We start from the raw sequence: 12,693 nt of genomic DNA on the forward strand, positions 1-12,693 counted from the left end.
TTCAGGAGATGGCTGACCCATTGCATACTCTTACATCATCTAGCTCCACCCCATTGAGTTTGGATAATTGACCATTTTCGCTCACTCTTGATCACTACACTTCAACAGCACACATTCCATATACAACACATACACTCATATTGTGTATGAGAAAAATTCCCCCCTTTTGGGGACACTGAAGCAAAAATCACACGTTTGCACAGACCACCTTTAAATCACTTTAATTAATCATCCTTTCTGACTCTTTTAGCTAATTAATTCACTTTTATATTTCTCGGCCCAATTCTATGCATCATATAGCTTTTTCTCATATCTCCCCCTAAGCTGACACTGTATCAAATTACATCTTTTACATGAAAATGACAGTTTTATTATTACATTAAGAATTAGTTCTATTATTCACAGTTTTACAGTCAAAACACTGCATAGTTCTAACACCACAATTACCTCAACATCTGTAATACACATTAAACATGCCGCACAGGTCTATTAAATTTAAGCAAGCAGTGGTTAGTTTTCGAGTGAGATAAGGCCTCTCCCTTCCTGTTTTCTGTGTCCCTGAACACAGGATTTTCATGGAGTGCTCACTGAATTTACAGCCCCCACCTTTGGAATAACTGAGATAAATGCCTCTTCAGCAATGAATACATCTGTGTATAGCAAAAGGTTTCGGAGAAGAGACAGGAAATAACCACTCTTCCACCCCCTTCTTTCTCCTCCTAGCAGATTACACAAAAGTTGTTAATAGCTTTTTACACAGTGAAATTACACAGAATGGTCAAAAAGAAAAGTACAGACACAGGTAGGAAAGTCCTACACACCACAGAGTGAGAGAAGCTAAGTTATATTGTAGATATGGTACCTTTAATGGCTAACACAATACATGATGTTACAGCAAGGATCAATAGAGGATCTGAAAGCCTGCTGTAACATCATGTATTTTTGTTAGCCATTAAAAGGTATCTTCAAGATAACTTGGTTTCTCTCACTGAGAACAATCACACTTTGCTCTACTGGCTAATATGGGACCAAACCTTTTTTTCACATACCATGGAAGCATACCAGCTCTTTTTAACTTTGCTTCACATTGTTTTAACTGTATTTTTAACATTTCTCTCCTCTCACTGGGAAGAAGAGCATCCTATGAGTGGGGGGCTTGACACGTCCTTTGGTCTAAAAGATTGTGTTAGTATTACCCCATTGGTAGTCTGGCAAAGAATTATATATTTCCTCAATTTTCCCACATTCAAAAGATCCTCTGGCCTCATGCCTGCTTGTTTAAGCATCTTTTCACACCTTCTGACTGTGTTTCTGCCCTGTCTCTCTCCCACAAGCTGCTTGGCGGTCATCCGGCACTGTTCAATGCTAATACTTAGCAAACCACCCATACTTTACCTCAGGTTTCTCTCCCTTCTTACAGCCCTGGTCTGGCATGTCTCCACTCCACACACATAAGCACCTACCATTTTATCCCTTGGCCACAATTAGAGAAACCTTCCTGGAGCTGTTTCTTCCCACAACTCATGGCACAGATCTCTATTGTTGAAAATACTTTTTGCCCTCTTTCTCTTCTATGAGCTGCTTGGAGTTCTTCCAGACCTGTTCAAGGCTACTACTTAGCACACCACCTATAGTTTTTCTCAGGTTTCTCTCACTTCTTAAGGCCCAGGTTTGGCTTGTCTCCACTCTACACACACAAGCACTTACTTTTTATCCCATGGTCACAATTAGAGAAACCCTCCTGCAGCTGTTTCTTCCCACAACTCACGGCTCAGATCTGTATTGTTAAAAAAAAAAAGACTTTTTGCCCTCTCTCAACAGGCTGTTTAGCTCACCGTAATTGGAGAAACACTCAGATTGCACCTTATGCTACACCCTGGATCAGCATAAAACTAGGTACCTTTCTGGCGATATACCTAAGCAATTAGAAGCCAAGCACTTAAACTGTCCTGCTTCAATCTCAAACTCTAAAGTCAACATAAAAGGACAAACTTGGGAGAGCTGAAGAAAAGAAAACACCACACCTTTCTCTGACTCTTTCTACCACAGCCTACATCTACAGTGTTAGATCCTAACAAAGCATATAACCGCTTCAGTACTTATTAAACTATCAAATAATTTTGATCATACAGCAAAATTTTGCTTACATTTTCATTCAATTTGCTACTGTAGCATTCATTCACTCAATCTCATCTTAGGGCAATAACATCATGCATGTTCACAGGATAAATAACACTCACCTCACATATGTCTTTTTTGTGACATATACTACACACATTTCGGATAGCATTTACATACAGATTTCTTACCCACAACAGTGGTGACATTCTTTTGCAGCAATCACGGACTGTTAATGCATTCAAGGGAGGGACGGATACAATTTTGTAAGAAAATAAGTTTTCTCATCTGGAGCTCCTTAATCCGTGCATTCCAGAATACAGAAACACTTCCATCTGGGATAGCTGACTTTGGAAGAATAACACTCCAGCAACAAGTTAGGCGCCAACTGTTAGTGAAAGTGATAATGTTTTGCATAGAAAGGTATGTCTTTGGGTATACAAATTAGTTGTTTATATCCGAGCTTTAAGTAAACTTGCAAACCACACACAAGCTGATGTGATTGGAAGTCATCTGTTTATTCCAGTAACAACCAGCCAAATGCACAAAAGACATTTGCTATGAGGCTAGGACATGCTTCACTTGTAATAATTATGATTTATTATAATTCATTTATCATTGAATCGTAGAACTAAACAGTGCCATTAATATGCTAATCACCAGGCAGACTTCTATCAAGCAGAGTGGCACCATGCATGATAGGCCTCTCAAAACAAATGGGTACAGAAACTTACAAAAATAAGATGTTTAGGAACAAATGAGAACAGGCTGCTCCTACCCCAGGTAAATGAGTCTGTTTCCTCTATCTCATTGATATGGAATGTTGTAAACCATCAAGGTCCTCTTTATTCTTTAGTGTATCTCTGCAATTCTTGTAAATTGGATAATGACAATGATATAACAGAGGCAGAAACATACAAGATGGAAGATGGATACAAATTGGAGTCATATTTACTGCCCTAACAGCCCAAAATCATATTACTAAACAATCTGAGGTATAAGAGCTACCAGACCATGTACAGCATTTTTTTCAATGTTTGACGAAATGACAAGTGTACTTTAAGTGAGAAAATAGCGTTCACACTTCTTATTTTCTCCAGTCAGAAAATATTTAATAAGGTGTAAAAAACACAAAAAATTACATAAAAATAGTATTATATAAAATACATAATTTAATTAAGTTGCATATTAAAAACAACCTCTCGACCTAGGATTAACCCTTTCACACGCTAGGGCAGTGGTGGCGAACCTATGGCACGCGTGCCAGAGGCGGCATGCGGTGTGCAGCCGGGATCCTCCTCCCCTCTTCCCTGACTTTTACTTGGTTCCAGGAGAGCAGGAGGAGGAGGCTTCTGGCAGCACACTGGCGTCACATTCTGCATCTAGAATCAGCGCTGCTAGCAGCGCCAAGCAGAGGAGCAGTGGCGCTTCGACAAGAAGGAGGGGGTAAGTATATGGGTCTCGGGGGCACTATTACTACTGGGGGCTGCTTAGGGATATCACTATTACCACTGGGGGGCCACTGTGGGATGTCACTATTACCACTGGGGCCACTGTGAGATGTCACTATTACCACTGGGACTGCTGTGGGATGTCACTATTACCGCTGTTGCCGCTGTGGGGTTTCACTATTACCGCTGGGACTGGTGTGGGAGGTCACTATTACCGCTGGGGCCGCTGAACGTGGTCACTGTTACCACTGGGGCCACTGTGTTGGGTCACTGTTACCACTGGGGCTGCTGTGCGTGGTCACTGTTACCACTGTGGCCACTGTGTGGGTTCACTGTTACCACTGGGGCTGCTGTGGTGGGTCACTGCTACCACTGGGGCCGCTGTGGGGGGTTACTGCTACCACTGGGGCTGCTGTGGGGAGTCACTGTTACCGCTGGGGCATCCATGAGGGGTCACTATTACCGCTGGGGTATGTTTACACATGGCGGAAATGCTGCTAAATGTCCTCAACGGAAGTTTCCGTGGCAAATTCTGCAGCATTTCCGCATCCAAGAAGCAGTCAAAATCTGTACCCTGTCTATTTTGAAACGTCCCTTCCTTTTTGTAACGATGGAGGTAAAAATCTTACGTCGTGATAAGCCCTGCCCCCTGACATGTTGGCACTTTGCAATAAATAAGTGGGTTTTGGGTTGCAGTTTGGGCACTTGGTCTCTAAAAAGTTCACCATTACTGCGCTAAGGCATGCATTTACGTTCCTTGGTGCATGGGTTTGTATGGAGTGGGACCGGGAGCCAATCCAGCTGTTAACCCTTAAAGTATCCAATCTGTGCTTGGCAGTCCTGATGATGAGATTGGCAGTCTCAGTGATGAGATTGCAAGGTACCATTCGGTTGTCATGCAGCTCGAGGCCTGCTGAAGGTTCCCGGGTTGCCATGACTGATTACATATTAAGGCATGCCAGTGTTTTTTCTTTATAGACTGCCTGTCAAAAAATTGTTTCATGCAATACTATGGCATTGAATTATACTGTATCAGCAATCAAGCAATCAAAATTCAAGACACTCTGGAGAGTTAAGCAAAATGTAAAATTCAGTTAAAAAGTTATATTAAGTTAAAAAATGTTTTATTAATAATAGTAAAAAATTTTAATTAAAATGTTAACCCCACCCATTTCCATATTAATAATAATAATAATTTAGAAAAAAAAACATATTTGGTATTGCCACTGATTTTTACATCACATCCAACTCACTTTAAAAAAACAAAGACCATCTTCAGGACACCAAAGAGGAGGGTATGAAATGCACTTTTCAGGAGAGCAAGAGCCATCCAAACACACAAACCTTATCTTCAGTAGATATTATTACTGCACATCTTTAGGCCTTAGTCAGACGGGCGTTTTTAGCCGCGATTTGCGCATGCGCATGCGTCCGGCGATTTTTTAAAACCATTGCTTTGCAATGGTATCGGACACATGAGCGCTTTTTATGCGCTCGTCCGATAAATTATAGAACAAAAAATCGCAGATCGCAGATAGGTTCTCTTCCTGTTCTCTTCTGTATATGCGCTCAATGGGGCCGGCGGCAGCAGCGCCGACCCCATTGAGAACATATAGAAGACAAATCATTCTTCTCTGCCACAGCTGTAACAGCTGTGGCAGAGAAGAACGATGTTTGCCCATTGAATTCAATGGAGCGGCAATACAGCCGCTCCATTGAAAGCAATGGGCTGCTGGCGTGCGCGGGGTGAATTGTCGGGAAGGGGTTAAATATATAAGCCCTTCCCTGCAATTCATCCTAAAATGTGTTAAAATTAAAAAAAAATTGTATACTCACCTTTCCGCTGCAGCCGGAGTCCAGCCGCTGCCGCTGTCAGTTCTCCTGAACTGCTTCTTGGCACTATTCAGCCGGTGGGGCTTTAAAATCCCCGCCTGCTGAATGATCTGCCTCTGATTGGTCACAGCCCTGACCAATCAGAGGCTGAAAACACTCACACACCCATTCATGAATTCATGAATGGGTGAGTGACTGCTGCCTCTCAGCGCTGAGCCAATCAGGGGCAGGTCTGACTCACATCCATTCATGAATTCATGAATGGGTGTGAGTGAGGCATGCCTCTGATTGGCTCAGCGCTGAGCCAATCAGGGGGCAGGTCTGACTCACACCCCCTTCACACCACACCCACTGCAGGACGGCCGCGCGGAGCTCCGGCTGCCGGCAGAAGGTGAGTATACAATTTTTTTTTATTTTAACACATTTTAGGATGCATTACAGGTAAGGGCTTATATATTTAAGCCCTTACCGACAATTCATCCCGGGCTCGCCCGCAGCGCATTGCTTTCAATGGAGACGGCTGTATTGCCGTCTCCATTGAATGCAATGCGCTGGACAGCTCCGGCCCGTTTCTAATGAAACGCGGCTAGGAGCAGATTTTCGGGCGATTTGCGGGCGACTTGTGCGCACCGGTCACGCGATTTGCGGATGCGCATCCGTCATGCGATCCGCAAATCGCGCGAAAAAACGCCCGTCTGACTAAGGCCTTAGAGAGGCTATTCTGCTCTTTGAAATGCCTATGTAGTTGCCTCTCTCTTAATTGTTGCCTTAGCTGCTTGAGAGGATTCCTTTTGGCATTTTTAGTGCCAAAAAGTACATCAATTTAACTTCCAATGCTACAGAGGCCTGCAATTCATTGTCTGAAAATTATAGAATATCTCCATAATTTGTCAGCGAGCAAACAACTATTTTATACTGCATGTGCAGCATTTTTGCCTAGTATCAAATTCACAATTCCTTGTTTTTTCCCATGCTTTTTATTCTAACATGATAACAATTGTCAATCAGGTGTAAAACCTAGAAAATCACACAGAAAGCATCACTTGGCACTAATAAAGAGGCACCACTAATCTTGAAGGCATAGTCACATTAAGTTTAAGATACAAGACTTGGTAAGAAAACAATGTAAAGACAGCTGTTGGGATTCTGCTGTATAATCAGGAATAGAGAGTTGCTGCCACTCTAGTTGGCCAGGTCTGTTCTTGTATTACATTGACAGCCATTCAATTGAATGACCACCATGCAATATGTTATTTCTGCTTCTGTGGCCACTGCAGGACATATTAAACCCCTTTCAATCAATAGTTTTCTTTTGAAAACGGTTGTCTTCATGAGATAGCACTGAAAACCTGAGGGATTTACCTCTCTTATTGAACATAGGATAATATTTGATACATTCCGCTACTCACAAATGACACTACCTCTAGCCTAATGGTCCTTGAGTTCTTAATTTTACATTTCAGTTCTGAACATTTTAGATCATTCTGTTTCTGGATTATATTTTAGTTTATTACAACACATTAGACCAAAAAATGATTATTGTTAATGTTTTGAAAACCTATTCTTATTCAATACTACTTTAGCCATTTTTCTGGCAGCTCCCAGAACATCTTTGTTCCTCAGGCTATATACAAATGGGTTTAACATTGGGACCACGGCCACATAAAACATTGATAGAATTTTGTCTTGTTCCTTAGAATCTTCAGACTCAGGTTTCATGTACATGAAGATACTTGGTCCATAGAATAATAAGACGGTAATAATGTGCGATGAGCAGCTAGATAAAGCCTTAAGCTGCCCACTAGAGGAACGAATCTTTACAACAGTGGAGATAATTCTTACATATGAGGTTAAAATAAAGATTAAACTAGCTAACACACAGATATCTTCCATTGAGATGATCATTTTCATCCTCTTAGTATCACTTGAAGAGAGTTCCATCACTGGTATTATCTCACAAAAGAAATGGTTGATCGTTTGAGAATAACAAAATGATAATGCAGAAATAGATAAAGTTAACACTAGGGAATTCATATAACTTAAAATTATGTAAACAATCACTAAAATAAAACAAACTTTTCTTGTCATGATCAAAAAATAATGTAGAGGAGAACAAACCGCCACATAGCGATCATAAGCCATACAGGTCAGAATATAAATATCAGCATTTCCACAGCACACGAAGAAGGCCATCTGAGTCATGCATTCATAGAAAGATATTGTTTTGTCTTCTGTCAAAATTATGGACAACATCTTTGGGAGAATAGCAGAGACATAGATGACGTCAATGGAAGAAAGATTGCACAAGAAGAAATACATGGGAGTGTGAAGTTGGGGTACAGCACAGATCAGGGCAATGATAATCAGATTTCCCACTATTGCTAGCAGATACATGAATAAAAACCCAATAAATATAAGAATTTCATTCATTCTGGAGGTGAAGAATGGAGTCAGATAGAATTCAGTCACTGTAATGTTTGCACAATCATTCATCTTGAGTAGCTGTAATAAAATAAAGTAAAAAAGATTAAGTGCAGTAGGAAGCTTTCTACTAATGGGGGTTGAATTATGGACCTGATTTAGGGCCCTTTTACCTGGAATGATCGGTCAGATTCTTGCTGGATCTTTGAACAATTGCCTATTTACTGTGAATTGAGGACTGCTTCAACTCCATTTACTAAATGATTATAGCCTCTGTGTGAAAATGTAAGCGCTCGACAATCATCCCATGTAAAAGAACCCTTACTTTTGAAATACTGGGGGATGCGAGTATATAGCAGGAATAAAAGACAAAAGACACATAAATAATAAATGAAGTTACTGAATAACAACTTGTAAATAAGGAGAAAAGACTTGCCCATGAAGGCTCACAATGCATGAGAGAAAGAGGTAAGAGGCATTTTCCGAAGAGGTGGGTTTGCAGGTTGCTCTATGTTGTGATAGCAGGTTCCTGAGTATGGGGAATGCGCATAAGAAATTGTGGAGATGATGACTGGAGAAGCAGACAAGATAAGAGCAGAGAAGGAGATCTCGGGAGCTTGGAGATGATATGTGAGGAAGTATTGGGCATGCAAGAATGCAAGAATTGAGAATAGGGCTTTGAGAGCTATAGAAGATTACATATGGGAATATATCAAGAGATTATGCCAGAGATGTTTGGAGGGGGCAGGTTATGGACTGAAAGTTATGTGTGGGTTGGTAGCAAGATATTTGATCAGAGGTGAATGTAAAGGACAGGATGCATATAGGAGATTGCATGTTGAGAGGTTCAAAGACTGGATGAACCAGGAAGAAGTTCCACGGGCCAAACCTGGCACAGTTGCATTTCCCCCAGGACTTTGGCCTCTGCCCATACCCTCAGCAATCATGGGCATAAAGCGGACTCCGATGCTAGTACCGCTGTGAACGTATCATTAAAGCAGTATCCGCCTTTTGTTTGGCCCAAACCAGTGTCTCAGATAACTGTGGTAACACGAGAGAAAATACATGTTGCCCAGTGCTGATCCCATGACCCCAAGCAAGAGGAGGAGGTAGCATAACAAGGCCAAGAAACAATGACCGAGGTAGGACCCACAATAGTCTGTGTTGGAAGCACGTAAGCGGGCCCAGGGTCAGGCTCGGTCCCAGCCTCCACCTTGTGTGACCCAAGGTGCCCTGAGTTACATAGCAATGGGGAATCCATGTGTCCCCACACAATTCATTCTGTGTAGGTGTCAGATAGCTCAACAACGCAAGGGGAAGTCTTTAAGTTCCTTGGGCTCGCCTATTCTGTCAGTGCACAAAGATGGTATTACACAGGAAGAAATCAGAGTGTCCAAACATGAGAGAGTTTCACCCCGTCAAGGTCCTAGGCCTTGGCCCACATTTCTTCCCTAGTCAGTCAGTGTATTTGTGCCAGATAGGTAAAACACCGCGATGGGAAGTCTTTGTGCATCCACAGTATAGGCAGACCCCAGTAACATTTCTGTAGTAAAAGTATAGGCAGACCCCAGTAACACTTCTGTAGCAAAGGTATAGGCAGACCCCAGTAACATTTCTGTTGCAGAAGTATAGGCAGAGCCCTGTAACATTCCTGTAGCAAAGGTATAGGCAGACCCTAGTAACATTTCTGTAGCATAAGTATAGGCAGACCCCTAAAACATTCCTGTAGTAAAGGTATAGGCAGACCCCAGTAACATTTCTGTAGCATAAGTATAGGCAGACACCTGAAACATTGGTGTACCATGAGTGTAGGCGAAGGCTGGAAAAATTAGTTAGATAACAGTATAGGCGAGGGCCAGAAAAATTGGTGTACCAAGAGTACAAGTGTACCCCTGTAAAATTGCTCAACTGCGAGGGCAGGTGAAACCCATACACATTTTTTAAAGATACAGCTCGCTGTTGCTTAATTTGTAACAGACCCTGGAGGCAGCCCTGTGAAAAAAATTGGTTTCTGTTAAAGTATCAATACAATACTTTTGAAACTTTGAAAAATTGCAAAAAAATTGTATGCAGAGCCTTTTGGGCTGCAGAAAAATTGGCAGTTCAGTGTGATGACATCCTGTTTTAGGAGGAGTAGTAGTAGGAGGAGGAGTAATAATATCCGAGAGTGATTGACAAAGCTAATTCCCCCTTTTTTGCGGTGATAGAGAATGCTTTTTTCTCTGGTTGCAGCAAAAAGAATCATTAGGTTCTACTGCTCTCCTCCGGTGGAGAAGAGAAGTCTGGGGAAATCCAGGCTTTGTTCATCTTTATGAGTGTAAGCATGTCGGCCCTGGCAGTTGACAGGCAGGTACGCTTATCCGTGATGATTCCCCCGACTGCACTAAACACCCTCTCAGACAAGACGCTAGCGGAAGGGCAGGCCAGCACCTCCAGGGCATACAGCGCAAGTTCGTGCCACGTGTCCAGCTTTGACACCCAATAGTTGTATGGAACAGAGGCATCACGGAGGACAGTTGGCTACGTACTTCCTCACCATCTTTTTACAGTGCTCCCTCCGACTCAGCCTTGACTGGGGAGTGGTGACACAGTCTTGCTGGGGAGCCATAAAGCTCGCAATGGCCTTGGAGAGTGTTCCCCTGCCTGCACTGGACATGCTGCCTGATCCCCACGCCTCCCCTGCTACTTGGCCCTCGGAACTGCGTCTTCTGCCATTAGCGCTGTCAGATGGGAACTTTAGCATCACTTTTTCCACCAGGGACCTGTGGTATTGCATCACTCTCGTACCCCTTTCCTCTTTGGAAATGAGAGTGGAAAGGTTCTCCTTATACTGTGGGTCGCGAAGGGTGTACACCCAGTAATCCGTGTTGGCCAGAATGCGTCTAACGCGAGGGTCACGTGAAAGGCAGCCTAACATTAAGTCAGCCATGTGTGCCAGGGTGCCAGTACGCAACACATCGCTGTCCTCCCAAGGAAGATCACTTTCAGGATCCTCCTTCTCCTCCTCTACAGACCATACACACTGAACAGATGAGAGTTAAGCAGCATGGGTATCCTCTGCAGTATGCCCAGCTGTCTCTTCCCCCTCCTCCTCCAAAAACGCGCTGAGATATAGACATGAGGGTGGTCAGGCTATCAAGCGACATACTGTCATCCCCCGTCTGCTGTTCCAACTCCAAAGCGTCGGCCTTTATGCTTTGCAGCGAACTTCTCAGCAGACAAAGCAGCGAGATGGTAACTCTAATGATTGCAGCGTCGCCGCTCACCATCTGGGTAGACTCCTCAAAGTTTCGGAGGACCTGGCAGATATCGGCCATCCATGCCAACTCCTCAGTAAAGAATTGTAGAGGCTGACTACCACTACGCCGCCCATGTTGAAGCTGGTATTCCACTATTGCTCTACGCTGCTCGAACAGCCTGGCCAACATGTGCAGCGTAGAATTCCAGCCTGTGGGCACGTCGCACAGCCGTCGTTGCTCTGGCAGCTGAAACCGATGTTGCAGGGTCCTTAGGGTCACAGCGTCTGTGGTGGACTTGCGGAAATGTGCGCAGACGCGGCGCACCTTGCTGAGCAGGCCACACAAGTGCGGGTAGTTTTTCAGAAACCGCTGAACCACCGGATTGAAAACGTGGGCCAGACATGGCACGTGTGTGAGGCTGCCGAGCGGCAGAGCCACCACCAGGTTACGGCCGTTGTCACACATGACCATGCCCGGTTGGAGGCTCAGCGGCGAAAGCCAGGGGTCGGTCTGCTCTGTCAGACCCTGCAACAGCTCGGGGGCCGTGTGCCTCTTGTCACCTAAGCTGATTAGTTTCAGCACAGCTTGTTGACGCTCTCCCACTGCTGTGCTGCCGCGCTACCGACTGCTGGCGACGTGCTCACACTTCTTAATTGAGAGGTAGAGGTGGCAGAGGAGGAGGAGGAGGGGGAGGGTTTGAAGGAGGTGGCATAAAACACTGCAGATAACAGCACCGAGGTAGAACCCGCTATTCTGGGTGTGGGTAGGACATGAGCGGTCCTAGGCTCTGACTCAGTCCCAGCCTCCACCAAGTTTACCCAATGTGTGTCAGGGAGATATAGTGGCCCTGCCCGCCAGTACTTGTCCACTTGTCAGTGGTTAAGGGGACCTTTCCAGTAACTGCGTTGGTGAGGGCACGATTTATGTTGCGGGAGACGTGCTGGTGTAGGGCTGGGACGGCACACCGGAAAAAATAGTGGCGACTGGGAAACAAGTAGCGTAGGACCGCCGCCGCCATCATGTTTTTGAAAGCCTCTGTTTCCACAAGCCTGTACGGCAGCATCTCCAGGCTGATTAATTTGGCAATGTTCACGTTTAAAGCTAGTGTGTATGGGTGGGTGGCGGCGTATTTGCGCTTTTGCTCCAATGCTTGTGTTAGCGACAGCTAAACGCTGCCCTGAGAGACATTGCTGGATGGAGTAGGGGACGGTGAAGGTGAGGGTGTGGGTGCAGGCCGTGAGGCGCTCGTGCCTGTGTCATGAGAGGGGGGTTGGATCTGTATGGCAGGTTGGGGCACAGGGGGAGAGGCAGTGGTGTGACATGGAGGCTGTGAATGGCCTTTGTCCCACCTTGTGGGGTGCTTGGCCATCATATGCCTGCACATGGTGGTGGTGGCTCCCCGGCTGATCTTGGTGTGACACAGGTTGCACACCACTGTTCATCGGTCGTCCGCACTCTCACTAAAAAACATCCACACCTTTGAACACCTAGCGATCTGCACGGAGGCTTGCCGCAGGTGGTGCTTTGGGAAACAGTTGGGGGATTCCCGCTCTGGCCCTGCCTCTACCCCTGGCCACTCCACTGCCTGTTCCAACCTGTCCTGCTGCTGCACTTGCCTCCCCCTCTGAAGC

General features: G+C 44.6%; 1 protein-coding gene across 1 annotated transcript; it reads right to left on the reverse strand.

Annotated features, from left to right (window-relative positions):
• Window positions 1-6,944: 6,944 nt before the first annotated feature.
• On the reverse strand, window positions 6,945-7,895 carry LOC136610243 (olfactory receptor 5AR1-like). Its single transcript, XM_066589480.1, has one exon. The coding sequence runs from the start codon at window positions 7,893-7,895 to the stop codon at window positions 6,945-6,947; it is 951 nt and encodes a 316-aa protein (XP_066445577.1).
• Window positions 7,896-12,693: the final 4,798 nt, after the last annotated feature.

This window comes from Eleutherodactylus coqui, chromosome 2 (genome assembly GCF_035609145.1).
Source record: "Eleutherodactylus coqui strain aEleCoq1 chromosome 2, aEleCoq1.hap1, whole genome shotgun sequence".
NCBI lineage: Eukaryota > Metazoa > Chordata > Amphibia > Anura > Eleutherodactylidae > Eleutherodactylus > Eleutherodactylus coqui.